The sequence below is a fragment of the Gallus gallus genome, chromosome 7 (assembly GCF_016699485.2).
Source record: "Gallus gallus isolate bGalGal1 chromosome 7, bGalGal1.mat.broiler.GRCg7b, whole genome shotgun sequence".
NCBI classification, from domain to species: domain Eukaryota; kingdom Metazoa; phylum Chordata; class Aves; order Galliformes; family Phasianidae; genus Gallus; species Gallus gallus.
The window spans coordinates 3,219,195-3,236,745 of record NC_052538.1 but is presented as its reverse complement, the minus strand read 5'-3'; the positions used below and the strand labels follow the sequence as shown (position 1 = coordinate 3,236,745).

The 17,551-nt window shown below is 43.1% G+C and overlaps 1 protein-coding gene across 8 annotated transcripts in view; it reads left to right on the top strand.

The window, feature by feature from the left end:
- The window catches only part of ERBB4 (erb-b2 receptor tyrosine kinase 4), a 491,485-nt gene that overhangs the window by 388,389 nt on the left and 85,545 nt on the right, over window positions 1-17,551 (top strand). For all 8 annotated transcript variants that reach the window (XM_015289117.4, XM_015289115.4, XM_015289118.4 and 5 more), the window contains 1 exon segment: window positions 14,905-15,090. In XM_015289117.4, coding sequence (XP_015144603.1) covers window positions 14,905-15,090 — 186 coding nt within the window.

Sequence of the window (17,551 nt, the reverse complement as noted above, 5' to 3'; positions counted from 1 at the left end):
GCATTGGATATGTGTGCAGTGGCCTGTGGCGTTCCTTGCTGTACAAAATTGATGGGAGGGCAGACAGAATTTCCCTCTTTTGAAATAATTTTTCATGCAATAGCACAGAAGTTCCTGCCATCCTTGCCTCCTAACTCAGCCATCTATTTCCTGAAACAGCTGGCATTTTAATAGATAACTGTTATGTAAATGAAGGGCCTAGGAATTGGTTATGGTTTTAATGTGACCACTGCTTTCTGTCCCAGAAGGGATATAATTTTATACTGATAAGCTATTATGAGGAGATATTGTTCAATGGAAGATACCTAAGTGAAGTTGTAGTAGGAGACCGTTTTATTCCTCGTCACTTGGAGGCTTTGGTCAGTGCAACTGTGCTGGATGAAATTATCTATTGACATTATCTCATTAGGAAAATGTATGAGTACATGTGAGAGCATGATCCATCAGTATCCATCTTTCAGTAAGAAGAGTGTTGTGAATGGCCTTTGTCAAAAGCAGTTCCTTTTTTTTTTTTTAAAGTTATATAGGAGCTAACTGCCATTGGGAGCATAATGGATACTGACTTCAGTGAAGTGTCTGACAATCTTTTCAGTGGGAAGGGAAGGTTAATGGGGAGGAGGTATCATGAGTTATCCACTTGACTTTCCTATTTTCTGAACTTGTCAAGTATGGGTGTGCTTTTGTTGGCAATTCTTACCCAGCTGTGTGTGTCCTTGTACTTGCAAGTAAAGCTCAGCATTCCCTTTAGAGAGGCTGTGGGAGATGTAAAGCCTCTTGCAAACACCGATTTGTGTACACAGAGAGTACTTGGAACACGTCGCTGTCTACAGCAATAGCTGGTAGAGACAGCAGTGGCATGTTCCGTTGGCCCTGCTTTAAACTTCTGACGTTGGCAGAATGTAAGTCTTAAAGCGTTCCAAGATCCTACTAAATGTTATGCTGAAAGTAAAGAACAACAATTTGGCTGCTGGGCTGTCATTCCAGCACCTTGAACATCTGCTAATGGATCTGTAATGACTATAATGATGTAATGTATGGTGTTAGCACCTCCTATGGCCAAACACCTCCCACCAGGGGATGATGAATTGGCTGTCATCAAAAACTACATTCCCTATTTGGAATTTTTCGTCAGGGAATGGCAGCAGAGTCTATTTTCTGTGTCTTTTCTTCAAATCCCCAACTACCTTTCTTTAATGCTGCTCCCTGCTTACCTATATAGCTGTTTTTTCTCTATGGTAGTTCTATGTCTGTCACAAGGCAAGCCAAAGTCTACTGCATATCTTGAACTGCCTTCTCCAGGGAAGCAGCAGAATGTGCGTGTGGACTAGGAGGGGTATATTTTTCATACTTAACAGAGGTTTAATACTTCACTATTCCTTCTGAAGTTCAAATTGGTGGTCATTTATCTCTGGAATAATTTCACAGGCTACGGGATTTCCCCTCAGGCACTGAAATGGTTTGATGGTTGGGGTGTTTTCACCTCCTTGCCAGGCTCTGCACACCTCGTGGTCCACAGAAGGGCCCTGGAATCTGAACTCTTGAGTACAAGCATGTTTGCTGCTGCTTGTGTGTCCGGCAGGGGAGCTGCCACTGGCTGCTGGCATCCGGAGGGAAGATGTGCTGCCCCTCACCCCAAGGTTGGCAGCTGTAAGAAAAGATGAGGCTGTTGGGCAGGTAGGAGAAGGCTTATTATGAGAAAAGTCAAACAAGCAGCTGAGAGGCTACTTGATAATTGAACCGGGACTTGTCGTTTCACTTGTGAAAACAATTTCCCCTCCTCAACTTCTAATTATTTGACTGTTACGATTGCCTGGTAAGTCAAGTAGCCTGATCAGATGGTTTAACATCAAACCAAATGCTTGGCAAATAATGTCATACATTCCAGAGACACGCCACAATAGGGAAGCGTAGCAGGCCATCTCTGAGGCTAGAAAATATCTTAAAATGATTGTGTCTTGGGGGAACAGACGATTAATGAGAGCCTTTCCTTCCTAGCCCTCTAAGCTTAGTGCTTTCAGGAAGTAATCTTGTGAGCTCTGATTCTGTCCAGGGTTTTGATCCACTTACAAATTTAATCTATCCTCACTGAACTTAAGTGCTCCATTATCTGTTAGAAAATAATTAGAGGCTGCAAGCACACGCCTGCATACACAGAGTTCCTTGGAAGTCCCTGAGCTCATTGAGATGAAGACAGTTTGACTGATGGTGGTCAGCTGATACTGGGCCAGAAGCTAATAATAGAAGGCAGTGCTGCTTAGCTAGGTGGGAAAGTTAACTTGGGAGAAATTAAACTGAAGGGTTTGGGATTTATGTTTGGAAATAAATTTCCCATTCTCATTTGTTTCCTGGTAAGAGAGCTTCAAAGGCGGTTGGTTTCTTTTATGGTTTTATAATTAAGATCTAGGGGGATTCTTGACTTTTCCTAGGCTTAATGTAGTTCCCTGCCATCTCTAGTAGCAGTATTCATTGAGCAGGAGAGCATTTATCAAGCAAACTATAAAGGTAATAAGTGACAGTGACCTCTACCAGGCATACAGCAAGCAAATCAAAGCTGCCTACATAGAGGGGGCTGATACACACATCCTTTATTCTGTCACGTTTGTGTGTCTGTTTAATTAACTAAATGAGCAAAGCAGTCAGTCTTCATGCACTGCAAAAAGATGAACTTTCCCTAATTGTGAGCCCCTCGTACCTATCAAGACAAGCAAGACACGTGCTGAAGACATACCAAACTTAGGTTTGGTTCAGAAGTTTCAAGGGAAAAAAAATCATTTATCGAGGAGGGTTTACTTTCCTGTTCAGCTGGAAACCAGGAGGGATCTGGCTAGGTCTAGTTATTTCCTTGTTTCTCTAGTTGTGTCTGGAGGCCACTGTGGGAAGTACAGCCAGCTGGTCAGGTGAGTAGGGTGAGAGAAGACTTCTCTTGTTTCTACTACTTCTAGTAGACACAGAAAGGTCCTAAGCTGGAGATACAGATACCTTTTCTCTCAGGGTCCTTCTAAGAGCTTGCCTTTTATTATGAGCGTATGGGTGACAGCAGAAAGAAATTTTCACCTATCCATTGGCTTAAGCTTAATTCCCTCATGCTGCCTAGCGATGCATTTGAGCTGGATCCGAAAGTCTGAGGAAGGCAGCGCTCCTATCAGAGGTTGAGTGGTACGTGCAGGCACTTCATAGTCCTGCTGCTGGCTGCAGGGCTGCTTGGGAAATAGCACTGAGTTAACCCCAAACCTCGGTTTAAAGGTCAGCTTTAGGATCAAATGAAATCCTGTATGGCAGCAGTGAGATGTTTTCCCTTATCCTCCTCTTCTGTCATTTATGTAAACACCCTTCTTTCCAACTGGCATAAGGGGTCCCTGTAAGAATAGCAGCTAAAGAACAGCAGTGTTGCTGCATTTGCCTGGCGGTGCTTCGGCTGTGATTCAAACAGGTTTTCTTTCCATCACGTTAAGTTGCTGTGGATGGGAGGCAAAGGGGTGACCTAACCCATCTGATTGTAGATTCCCTTTTGTTCGGTCTCCCCTCTTCCTCCCACTTACGCACGCTGTAAGTGTAGTCACTTAGGAGGGGGACCTGCCTGCCTGTCAGTTCCCGGCACAGAAGCTCACTGTGATTGCAATTACAATTTCCAGCTTGTCCAGAGATGCCAGAAATCAAGCTGTCCTTGAGAACTCTGCATACTGTGTGCAGGCCCCGAGAGTGATCAGCTGCTGCAGAAGCTGGGAATCTGATCACTGCTGAAGGTTAACTGCTTTTAGTCCTTTGAAGATTAACTCTTTCACGGACACGTCCACTGTTATTTCCAACAGAAGTAGTCATTCTCTTAAACGTTTGCTTCAGTAATTTTTCCTTCCGTATTATGCATGTGTCTGTGGGGGTGTGTGTTAACTTTCCATATGCAAGAGCATGTGTCAGTATGGGGTAAGGACGAAGCCTAAGCACACACAGACAAGCCAGGCTATTTAGAAACAGTCCTGCTGGTGTAACACCATAACTGAGAAATACAGTGAGGGAAGGAGAGCAGTGAGGCCCTGACACTGCTGCCCAGAGAGCTGTGAGTGCCCCATCTCTGGAGGTGCTCAAGGCCAGGCTGGATGGGCTCTGGGCAGCCTGAGCTGGTGGGGGCAGCACTGCCCTTGGCCGCTGGATGGTCTCAAAGGTGTCTTCCAAGCCTAAGCCGTTCTGTGATTCTCTTACTTGGAGATCCTGCACAAGTTGGGTAAATCTGGGAACAGGGAGAAAATAAGGAGTGTTAGTTTAGTTTGTTCTCTAGGAAAACAAGTGTAGATTAAATGAAGCTACTAAAACATTATTAAATTCAAGTAGTTGTACTGGTTACAAAGGGCATGCATGTGAAGGAAGTGGTTTGTACCGATCTATTAAACTTTATTTGAATGGGTAAGAGGTACACAGCAACATGGTTGATACCTGTTGGTTTTGCTTTGAAGTGTACGTTTGAGCAGCTACTGAAATAGGAAGACAGCTGTTTGCATAGCTGCATGTTACAAAGATCAGGACAGGAAAGGTTTTGTTATGAAGAATTGAACAAGCAAGGGGTGGGAATGTAAAGGAAAAAAAGGAAAGAAAAATACCCACACAAATCCTTTAAAAACAAGTTATACTTAAATGCATGCAAAATGGCCTTACTTAAACATAAGCAAAGCAATTGGGAGCACTGGAATTCTTTGCAGAACCTTCCTGACATCTTCACATATCAAGCGCAGGAGAAAAAACGACGGCAAAACTTGGTAAAATGGCAGACTGTTGAATAACATGGTATGTTATGAGGAGCAACTGACTCAGACAGCCAACTTTATAGCAGGCTTTGGCACTGAGAACTGGGCAATTAATGCTGACTTCAGACTAAACGAAACTGTAAGGACTGAAAGAGCTCTGCATTGCTTTGCATTTTTTCTTCGTGCCATTTGCTTACAGTAGCTGTGTAGGATAGGCACACAGTAACGTTTGAGTTTCTAAAGTGCAGTGCATATGCCAGAATTTTACCACGCTGATTAAAAAAAAAGTTAAATTAAAAATCAGGTTTTTATGAGCCCTCTAGTGATTTAAAAAAAAAAGGTGCCATTTCTCCCAGCAAGCCATCAGTAGCTTGAGGTTAACAGTGATCCTAATGAGGTTTGCCGGGAAGATGAATAAGAAATAGCCTGATATTTAAGTTATAGGAGCTGGCCGTAAAACTATGTATATGCTGGCTAATCATGTTTGAAGTATGCTTGCCTGTGATTTCCTTCAGTGCCAGATGGGCAGGCTGTTAGCAGTCAGACTCCTCATGAGGACCGGTGCTGAGGCTGTGTATGGGCAGTAGCACAGGCTGCAGAGCACTAACTGAGCAAGGGCAGAGGGTCCTGGAGGATCAGTGTGCTTGCTTTTGTACTGCTAAAGTGCCCAGTTGACTTGAAGTTGAGGGAGAAGTAGTATTTGGGGGGTTGAAATGAAGGAGGAAAAAAAAATAAGGATAGTTTTATGCACGCAAACACCCATCTGTGTTCATTTTTAATAGAACTGTAAGGCTGGGGATGTGCAGGCTTATAAGAGCTGAACTTGAAGTATCGCTGTTGAAATAAGTTTTGTCTTAAAGTCTGCTGAGAAAACGTAGTTTGGAGTTGTTCTTCCTTATCGTTTTGTTGTAGAAAATTGGGGAGTTGTTTTCCGTGCCTCCTTGCTGATCCAGGCACCTCTGATACATCAGCAACTGTCACGAACTTACAGAAATGGAATAATTAACATCTGTTCGTATTAATATTCCACGCATTATGTACAGATGGTAGTCAGCTGTCCCTATTGCTGCTTGTCACGTAGTTGTAAGAAATAAAGAAGGGAAGTCTGGTGCATGACTGGGTTATTGATGATCTTAGTAATATTCTGCCAGTGCCTCTTAGGCTTAAGTACAATAACCAGGATAAACAGAGACGGAGCCGAGGTCGCAACGTGGCTGTCAGATCACAGAGCAGTAATTGCTGGTTTGAAATGCTTGGTCCTCTGATATTGAAACCACAGTTCTAAAAATAAAAAGATTTTACACAGCAATATTTTCTATATTAACTTTGGTGTTGCTGCTTATTGCAATATATGTCATTGCTTGGCCCTGTTAAGATCAGAAACCCTTTGTGCTGTGTAACCATGGTGAGCTCGTCCCTGCCCTGAGAAGCTCCCTATCAAGATAGATACAACATATAAAGGACGGAGGAATTGTTTAGTTTTCATCTTCCCTTCACAGATGGGACTCCGTGAATTGCAAGATAAATTTCATCATCTCTGAAGCAAATTCTTTATTGGTTATTATTATCTTCTAAAATTACCTTCTGATTTCAGATGTTTACTTAGAAAAGCAGGTATTGTGTGTGGGGGAGAAGAAAGCTGTTTTCTCTAATTAGTCACTGCAAACATGTCTGTAATGCTCTTCTCAAACACCTCTTGTTATCTGTCAGTGCTTGCCGACGAGTCAGCTATTTCAAAGAAATGGGATTGCACATGCTGTATTAAGGACAGAAGAGAAATTTGGTGTTCTTCCCTTAGCCACGAAGAAGGTGATTACAGTTGTTTCCTAAAGGATTCTGCTTTATGAAGAAGTTATTAGCTGTGTAGACAAATATGCACTGCGTGGAATAGTAGACCAGGGCTTACTGTTTATTAATGCTGTTCCAGACTATTGATTTTAAAATGTTTAAGGAAATAATTACTTGGTTTTTTGAGCTATGTTAACAGATGGCATCTGTATTCAATTTGTTCAATCCTAGCTTCGGAAGTGTTCGTTGAGTGACTTGCATAGGTACATTCTATGATATGGAATGGTGTGGATGCAGTGGTAGGTGGTGGCTGAGGTGTAGTCAAGCAGCTGTTGATCCAGTGGAAATAGGAGACGTGGAGAGCAGAGGGTTTTGTTGAACAGGAACCTACCAAAGGCACTTTTGCAGGTGTCCAGTGCTGAGTGGGGTAATGCCAGAGGGTACCATGCTGAGTCTCTTTGGGAATGTTCCCTGGGGTTGGGGATGCATTTTCTATCTAGGCTGTGCTCTTGGCTCTTGCCTTGGGTTCAGTGGGATGAGATGCACGTGCATATAAAAGCAGAACTGTGTTCTCTGAACATTTCTAGAAACCAAGCAGGTTTCTAAACGAGCCCTTGTTGGTTTGGGTGAGTGGCTAGAGCACCTGCTGCAAACGAAGTCATCAGGGAAGTTATTTAAATAACCCAAGCATTTGGAGAAAGGTTGGAAAGAAATGGCATTTGAAATGGGGCAAGAAAGCGAGTTTCTTTGATGAAATAGTTCTTGGCAGAATTTTTAATATGTTTTGGGTAAAATGTCTTTCAATCCATGCATGTTAGACAAAATCCTAGCCAAGTTCAAACTGGAATATTGAACATTTTTTCTTGTGTGATTGGGCTGTGCACAGTGGAGAGGAGGAGTGGGAGGACCGGGGAACTCTAAGTGAGGAAGAGCTGGGAAACATTTGGCAGTACTGGGTCATAGATGAGGACCTGAATGCAGAGTGGGGACATGCTTCTGGTCCCTCTGCAACTAATTCTCTTTTATCAGGTGAGAGAACGGGTGCCTTCTTGACAGCGCTGTCACTCAGGTGAGAGCATAGATCTGAGTGAATCTGTAGGCTACCAAAGGTTATTGATGTTGATGTTTACAAGAAGGCTCAGCAAGCTCTCAGTGTCCTAAAGCTCCACAAAGTGTTTGAGAGCACCGTGACATGTTCCACTGAAAAAGCAAGAGGCAGCCCCATGGCTCCATGCGGCTCTGGCTGTACCTGTAAGACTGCAGATGTGTGGCAGCTTTTGATGGTTTTGTCAAGTTTGAGAGAAAAAAGAAACCTCAACAGTGAACCAAACAGTCCATTTAAATCTTTTTCATTTAAATATTATCTTCCCTTTTCAGCACTTGAGTCCTGAGTGTGATGCTCTTATGCATCTGAATTACAGACAAGGGAAACATGGAAATGAAGAGTCTATTTTCAGCTCTGAAATGTGATAAATGAGCTACCTGGGGCTATGGGTGAAATGTAACTTTGATTAAAACAACTCTTAGTGTTGATAGTACACTTGATGAAATGAGGTTTCAATCTGATGCTATCCCTTTAAATGGATCCTGAAGGAGGAAGGAGCTTTGGGTGTGCGATTATCGAGTCAAGCTTTTCAGTGATACTAGACAATTTCAAAGCAATGTCCTAAGACTCTTCAGAAAGGGGAGAGAAGTTGATTTCTTTTTTTTTTTCCCCATGGCTCATTCTTGAGACCTTGCCATCACTCATCAAAATCAAAGCAATAACTCCCTTCTGAAAGAAATCTGCCACTAAGGCTGAAAATGCTTATATGCTGGTCAGTGTTGGGGATGATGTGCTCTCCTCTTCAAGTAAGGCTGAAATGATTATTTTTCAGTGTTCTTTTTAAACTTCAAACCTTTTCTTTGTGGTTTTTTTGTGGCCATTACATGAACACAGGAAGAAACAAAACTCTTGACAGGCTAATCTCTACAAATGATGCCTGTCACAGACTGAAGTAAAATGCATCAGAATGATGGGGTATCTTTACATGTGATTGGTAAGGGGGGATTGCCAGTCTGAAATCTGCTGTTACTTCTCTCGATTGCTTTCCATGGAAATGTTTACATAAAGGTTTGTTGTGGTTGCTCAGCTCCTGAACTCATGGCTGCCTATGCATAAAGCAGAACTGAAAGCAGGCAAGAGTTTACTCTCTAATCATCAGAATCAAATGTTTTCTGGCAGGAAGGCTGGTGAGAGTTGTCTTCTGACTGGATGTTTGATGGGAAGTGTTCACGTAGCTGGTTGTGCACAAAGCTCTGCTCCTTCAGGCTTTGGATTTCTCCTCAGCTGTCTTAACACAGGCTCTGATGAATTGGGAGACTTAATTGGTAGAAAGGCAGCTGGGAGAAGTCAGAAGCATATGGTACGTGGGTATAACAAAATGCATCTCCTACTCCATCAAACATTTAACCATGTGCTTAACTCTGAGCACTTGTGCTCTGCTGGAAGCAGCGTGGTTGCCCGTGCCCTCAGTGTTGGCAGGACAAGAATCACCATACTAGTTATTTATTTCTCAACAGTATTTATGGAGCCAGGTTGCTTCTATAAGCATGTGAACGTATCTGTTGCTATGAGCATATCTGTTCCTATGTGAGTAGGACATCCTGCTCTTCTAAGGTGGATACGGCGTGTTTGATCCATCAGACTGTAATTATCACCTTCAGAAGGAGAGCTTTAAGGTCACTGAATTGTGCTACTTTCAAGTGTTTGGAGGAATGTGGGGCATCTCTTTCATAGGCTTAAATCACACAGGGATATTTGCATGCATTTGAATTCAGCATCAAGAGTGCAGGCTGAGCCTCCAGTGCTGAGTCAACAGGACTGCTTAGCCTCTGCTGTGTGCAAGTGCTGTGACAGGCAGCCTCAGTGGCTGCAACTGCACTGGGAAATGCAGCACATCTAAAGACATGGCACCTCCAGAGAAGGAGTAAATCTCACCATTTAGGCACTTGTACTCTGGTCTGAGTACGTGGTGACTGCTCCCTAACAAAGGGGTCTCTGTCAAGCTCCTTGTTGGAAACTGAGCTTGAAAACTTTGGAAGTGAAAGTATCAATTCTTTAATACCCAAAACCAACCAGTCAAAACCTGTAGTCTCTTTAATCATAAGAGTTTGTCTGAGCTCTGAGGAAACACGTCTCAGAAGACTCATACTGTTATGGTCTCTATTTGTTCACATGTAGCTTCTTTAACACAGCTTCCTAAAGCAAAGCAAGCACTGGGGGAGGTCTCAAGGAGACAGTGGGTAGAGATGAGAAGGGCCTTGATTCAGAGCTCGTGCTGTGCCTGCCAAGCACTGTGAATGTAGGCTTTGGCCCTGAATGTGCACTGCTGGGCTTCTGTGCAACAGCTGTAGATGAAGCTGTGCCTGTTGGAAGTACTGATCACACTTGCATGCTTGGAATGTGGGTGTGGATATGTAGAAGGGTTTGTTTGTTTAATACGTTTCTTCATTTGCTCCCAAGTCCAGTTTCTCCAGTGAGAAGTTAAGAGAATGTTATATGTGACCTCTGTGTTGTCACGGTCTCTATGGGCAGCAAGGTGCCAGAAACATGTTTTATTGCAAGCCGTGCTATTGCACTCTTGAGTCAAGCTGAAGCACGTGGCTCAGGCCTGCAGTAGTAACCTCAGAGCTGAACCTGCCCTGGAAGCATTCAAGTGCTGTTGACTGCATCACCTACCAGTAAATCAGGTTATATAAGCTGTCATCAGGCCCCAAATAAAACTTCTGCCCAAAAGTGCTGTTTAATGCATCTGCTTCTAATGGCTACAGAGCAGTTCCTGGAAAACTAGTTGTGGTAGCTAATGATGGTGTTCCTCCCTCAGCTTGCTGCTGTTCCTGCGTAGGACTCAGGTAGCCTTTGCTGGTTCCTGATGCTGCATCTATCAGTTCGGGGTCAGAAATGGCTGAGATGCTTCTAAAGAAGGTTTGCAGAGAGGATCTGCCTGAATGGCGAGAGACGAACACCAAGGGGTTGTACGTTGAGTTGTGCTGTAAAGCAGTTGAAAACAGTGTCTGGCATAGGAAGTACATAGGAAGTAAAGCAACGGGTATTGCTGTCATAGGATAAACATGGGCTTGTGCAGTTCTGAATATGTGTCTTGTGCTGTCTCAACTTAAATGTTTGTGCAGGCTGCATATGCTAAGCTGGCTGTAACCTGGGAAGTCTGTAGGGCCAAGCAGACAAACAATATGCATTGAAAACAAGTTGGATCTGTCCTGAAGCAGGTCAGACGTGCAATCCAGACAGGTTTTTGCCCTGGCCATTAGGAGTGTTGTAAAATGAATGAAAAAAGCAGTGTATTTACAGCAGTCTCTCTTCTGTTACCGTGGCACCGTTTGTGATTTCAGAAAAATGCATAAGACATGAAGAATTAAGCTTTTAATAACTTTCCTCAACAATGATGAGCAAAAGCCGGGCATTGTTGTTCTTCAGTTTCTTTTGTTTCGTTTTGGGGTATTTTTTTTGGCAAGAACAGTTAGAAGGCTGGGAAACCAAAGATTTCTCAGCCTTTGGCCCTGCTTACTGAGCTCTCAGGTGTGTGTGCTCATCTGGAGCAGTAAAATGTGCTCTCAGCTTGCTGTGCTGGGGCAGCAAGCCTGTGGGACAGGATTGATGCCCTCCATAAGCAGCTGAGGGAAAGTCTCTTGACCAATTTAGATGTTCGTTTTGTCATTAGAGCATCATTTTATACGTGACAGGGGGACTGCTCCCCGTTGGCTCTTCATTGCCTTTATGCCATCTGGCACCTTGGGAATAGTCTGGCCAGGGAAGTTTGGCCACATTCTGAACTGCTTCCTGGTACAGTAGTGGAAAAGTTGGTGCTGGGGGAGGTTTGTGTCCTGGACCACTCTGGACAGAGAATAAATCTTCAACGTGGCCATCAGCATGGCATTATTTTACCAGTAGTAGCCCAGGCACCTCATTGTATCCAGTGGCTTACAAGTTCAGTGATCAGAGAAACACAGGCAGCATCCAGGCGTGGTCTTTAGGAACCAGCATGTCAGCTGGTCTTCGTGCTCACTTGGCAGCTATAGCCGTTAATGGCACCACCTCAGAGAGGCAGAGCGGGAAGTTGAACGCCCTCTTGTCGGATGTGCTGTAGGTGTCAGCAGTACCACAGTGCACCTTCTCACAGTCTTAAGGGCTGTTCTTTCTTCCTCACCACAGAAAGCCGAAAGAGAAATCTTGCTTTAGTTGGATTTTCAGTTCTCTTTCAAGAAAGAGCACTCAAATTAAAGATACTTCAAACATGGCTGCAGTGCAGAGGGTAGATCAAGAAGCTGTTTTAGCTGTGATTTTCAAAGCAACCTGAGGAATGAAGGTGACTCGGGTGACCTGTGAGAAGTGAGTGGCTAATTCCTTTCATCATCTGCGTTGACAGATGCTTTTAGCCGAGGTGGAGCTACGTGTGTATGTGTACCCTGGTGGCCAACTCTACCTGTCTAAGTGTATTTTGGCTGGTCTGATGATGGGTGCTCTGAAGGCTGCTTCTGGCCTTTGTGTCTCAGCGATTTCACCTCCTCAGACCTTTGTGAAGGAATCGGTCATAGGGCTGGTGGTGGCTCACTGGGGCCTACACGCTCTCCTTTCTTGTTGGGTGCTGTACTGTGTTAGTGAATGCGTGTGCCAGAAGGATCAGTGTACAGCATTAAAAAAAATAACATGCCTGTTGCTGGTTAATGCAGGGTTGTAGATATAAATCACAGGTGCTAAGCTTAATGCACATGGTAGAGATCATTTAAACACATTCGAAAGGAGCAGAAGAGAGGAATGACCAACAGGATGTGTGATTTGTCTGTTAAAAATCTGATATCTGGGCAGTACAATACTGAGTCGAACTCAGAAGGCTCCATTGAAGTCACCTGTATGCTCTGTGGTGAGGCTGTGTTGGCACAGCAGTGGTCCTGCTGAGCTCCCTGCCATATCAAGGCCTTTCTGTGTTCCTCTTCAAAGTCATCCGTGTGATTCTTCCTGTTGAGCACTGAGACAAGACCTGCAGATACAAGGCAGCCAAAAGATACGGGACACTACAGACGAGTTCCCAAAGGTAGCAGCATCAGGTGGTCAGGTCTCTCACTGAGGTGCCTTACCTTCCAAAATGGAAGTAGGAACCACACTGCTAAGTGTGGAAGTGCCATGGAGTTGTGGCTGTAAGGTCTTCAGTGTCCAAATGGATTTTAAAAAGGAAACTGCTATTCTCTACTTGCTGAGCAGATTTTTAAATGCTGCTAAGTGATAATGTGTCTGTTGTTGTTTGTCTGTTTTGTCTGATTAGACTCCAGAAGAACAATTAGAATGTCTTTTGCTTTGCTTATTCTGTGCTGGATAGGCATAACCTTGAATCTGGTTCTCCTGTAGATGGTAGTGTAATAAAAATAACAATACTGTTACTAATGAGGATAAATACGTGAAGCCAGGATTGATGCTGAATTACTATCCATTAGTAACTTAGGTCTATAATGAAGGCTTCTCCGCTCTGTTGTGGCTCTTAGTTTATTGCAGGGCAGTCCATAATGCTGTATTAAGAATATTTTTTATTTTTTCTGGCACCGTTGCCCAAAACTATTGGAAGGGTGTATGCTTTCCTGTGACATCAGAATGAGACAAATGGCACTGCATGGTTTTTTTATTGTGCAGAAGTATCTTTCCTTTGAACTCAGTCTTATAAATGGCGAGTAGCTGGAGTCTAATGGAGCACATGCTTCAAAGCTTTCCATCTGGTCCCTTAGTAAGCAAAAACAATATATTGTCTGTGTTCTAATCAGTCCTCATTACAGGGCAGAGTACTCCCACTGCCAGTTCTGGAAAGACTAACTTCACTTGGTCAGAGGGAGGGCAGCAAGTACTACCTCCCTGTGCATCTGCAGGGGAAAATGGAATGGTGTGTAATTAAAGGGGAAGAAAATGAAACAAAGTAATTTTTGCTCTCCAAAAATTGATAATGCATCAGGTCAACATGAATCCATTCTGGTGGCCTTCATTGACATTTTCTGATGACAGCAGAGGAGACTAAAAATACTTCAAAGAGACGCCACACACATTATTTGAATAAGAGAGAACTACGTTTTAATTGGAGCAAATGTTCTTAAATGATGATTCCTTATCTCACTTAGATTGGAATCTCCCTTAGAGCCCCTCCTCCAGTCATCCCATCACGTAGGCCCTGTTGATTTACATATTTTTTTCACATAAGTTTCAGAAAGAAGAAAGGAGGAGATGTTCCCCCTAATGGAGGCCATCTGTTCTTTTCTTGTTTGGGGGGGAGGGAACCTACAATTAGTGTCTCGTTCTTTGATTTCAACAGGAAAAAAAAAGGGGGAAAGAAAGGGAAGTATTATGCAAATAGTCTGCAATTTGGTTTCAAGTATTCTTTGTACTATGATGAGCCATTTCCTTTAGTACAAACTCTGCCTACTTGCCAGGACTTTTTCCCCTTAATACAGGGAAGAAAAAAAAGACTTAAGGGGATGCTATGTTCCTCTGATGCCAAATTTTTCTTATCCTTTCTTTCTTTCTGTCTTTCTTTGGCACTATTATAGCTGTTAAATTGTCAGAAGAATGTCGGATAGGTTTTCTGGAGAAAGAGAACCAAAATAGCTTTACGAAGCTGCAGCTTCATCTCACTTTTCATTGTTCCATTGCCATGATGGAGTGGTGAAATGAAGGACTCAGTGCAGTGAATGAGGGTGAAAAGCTTTCTCTTTGCATTTTTTTCCGTGCCAGTTGCTTGTGATGACAGCTTTACCTGTGCAAACAGATGTGCAGGGTTTTTTATAAGGAGTTCTCGTGCTGCTTGTCTGTGGCACCTTAGGACTGCAGACTGTAGCCAACATTGAGTATTTCTAGTTAGATGTAATGCTTAAGCCTGTAAAATACCAAGCATAAGGTTTCTGATCCACTAAACCATATTAGCACAGCTTGATCAAAGATCGTACCAGAGAAGACTTGAACTGGGGGCTTTACTACAGGTGAGTGGTATAGTTTGGTTGCCTATCAGATGGAAAAATGCGTTCAAGAAACAAAGTTTTTGTTTCCATGTTTTTAAGGAGACCTTTAGGCATAAGTCAGGTGTGTCACACATCTTTGGTTCTGGGGCCATGTAACGGGATGGGAATGTAAGGCAGTGCAGGGTTTTTGATCTGAGCCTTCACAGCATCTGTGTGGATCATCTGACCCCCATTGCTTGGGGCTCATTACATCTAACATCACACTGGATGTTGCCTAGCCATGTCTTGCACTGGATAGACAACAGGCATTCCCTTCAGGTGCTCTGTGGGAAATCTGCGTAGAGTCCTTAGGCATACTGGAGTAACTGGGTCACTTCTGTTGTTTTAGGAAGCTCTCATCATGGCCAGCATGGATCACCCACACCTGGTGAGACTCCTGGGCGTCTGCTTGAGCCCAACCATCCAGCTCGTCACTCAGCTGATGCCTCATGGCTGCCTGTTGGATTATGTTCATGAACATAAGGACAACATTGGCTCCCAGCTTCTGCTAAACTGGTGTGTCCAAATAGCAAAGGTATGTAATGGATGCTGTTCTTTTTTTTTTTTCCACTTTCATAACTAACAATAGGATTGCTTCTTTTTGTGTGTGTATTTTTCAGAAATGTTTCTGTTTCCAGGAAGGTTGGGTAGTCTTTGAAATATGTGCTATTTTGTCTGCCTTTGTGTCGTCTGGATTATTTATAAATACATAAAGCAATGTTTTTCTTGGCTGTTGTTCCAACCCCATGGTAACAGAGGACATTTGAGGAAAAAAGGGTGAGGGAAAAAGCTCCCTGTATGGTTTCTGGGGCAGAGCACAGAAAGGTTTTCCAGCCTCTTCCGACGTTGATCACTCATAGATACTGGTTTAACCTGATCGTATTTTCAACCTTCCTAAAGTTGCATTGCCAGTTAAATTCTGATATGCGATCAATTGTCTGCCCCTACACTGCTTACAAGTTAAGTACTTGCTTCATGTCATTCCTTTGGTCACCTCTGTGGTTCTGCTGCTTAAGACCCATCATAACAGCTGAGGCTGGAGGGTCATCTCACTTGCCTTTGTACAATGAGAGAGCTCAGGCTGGACCCTGCTTTACCTGCTGTGGTGTAATAATGCTCTAAGCCTTCCAGGGGAGTTTTAGGAGCAAGAGTTAAGCCCTTACTGTGCTGTTACAGGCTGCTTCAGCTGAGGTGGAGGAGCAGAACCGGTTGTAAAACCAGTCCCAGTGCAATCCTTGCACTGTGGCCGTATGCTTTTGCCTATGTTTAGATTCTCAGTGCTGTACTAATAAGTTACAGATAGGAAGTTGCAAAAGGTGATGGGATCCAGGAGTGTAGAAGGCCATGATTTTTATCAGTTTAAAAGGATCTTTTGTGCAGCCAGGATTGTGCACAGTGAATGAGAATCTGGAACCCACTTTTAATTAAGAATTACTTAAAAAGTAGTAATTTTTTAGATTATTTTGATGAGAATTGCTTGTTCCACATGAACGTATGCTACACGCTGCTCTGGTATGTTAAATCTGCAACCTCAAGTGAATTTGCTACAATATCCATTAAGGAATCTTGATTCAAGTTGAACTTCTAACACTGGAGAGGAACCAGGAGATTCAGCAATTGTTTTGCTGGATAGAATGGCAGCCAATTCAGTACATGTGCTACTTTTAAATACTTGTTCTCTTACAAAGGGAAGAAGGAAAAAAAGGGCAGGGGATTCATCTAGTTCTAGATTTTGTCTGATTTTAGTTCTGTTCAGGTGAGGAAAGAGTTTGCTGTTCATCATTAATAGGGTTGTTTTTTTTTTTTGCCCAGGATTACATCCATTGTCAAATCAGTCTGAAGATGACAGTAGATGAAATGTTCATAATGCTTGATAGAGGGATTGAGGCTTAGATATAGTCTGCAGCTGACTTGTAAAACTTTCAGAGTTTGGCTGGGGAGAAGGGAGGGAGTAATTTAGGAAGAAAAACAAATTGAAATAACTTAACAGAGGCAAAAATACAATTCACATTCTGAAATTGCAGCATTTTGTAGGTGAGATTACCTGTGATTCTGTTGTACTGTAGTGGTAAAGCAGCCAGAGTTACACAGTATATTGGAACACAATGATGGGAATTGCGTGTATCTGGAGACTTGTAAGAGCAGATCTAGGGCTGTTATCAGAACAAGGAAGGCAGAGGGAGAAAATTCATGTTCCTGTTTGAGTCCTTTCTTGCAACAGAACCTCCTTCCCATCTGTTTTCCACTCTCTTGATTGATAGTGGCCATTATTGTTTATTTCAAAACATTTACACTGTGCTGTACGTGAAAAGATGATCCACCTTTCTATTTGTGGGTACATATGTCCATTGACTCATTACTCTAAAAGCCGTGCATATTTTGCTCTGGGCTTGATTTGCACAGCTGATCAGTGAAGCAGAGTTGCCCTATTCCATAGCAGAGGCTGGGAGGGCTGGTAGAAACCACTCCTTGGCTCTAAACTGTTTCCTCTTATGAATGGCTTCAGTTCACTCTTCCACAAATCTCTGCATGCTGGTTTTCTTGATCTTGTGTATGATGTGGGAGAAAGAGGTGAAGTATGGTAGTTATTTGAGTTCTGAGATGATGAGCCATGATGGATATGTATCAGTAACCAAACAGTACAAAGAAGTGAGATCATACGTGTAATAGTAATTGATGGACTGTTAGGAAGAGAAACAGATGCCGTATAGTAGAAGGTGGCCTATTCTGCAGAGAAGCTTAGTGAAGTTCTGTTAGCTCACTGAATTGGTGAGATACAGATTTGAAGGTTGGACTAGTTGATGGATAGATAAGTGGTTGGATTGTCTTAACCGGAGGAATGTTGTCAGTGGTTCAGTGTCCAACTGGAGGCTGGTCATGAGTGCTGTCCACCAGGGATTGCTCAGGTACTCTTCAACATCTTTATTAATGACATAGGGAAATGGCATGAACCCTCAGCAAGACTGCTGATGATACCAAGCTGAGTGGTGCAGTTG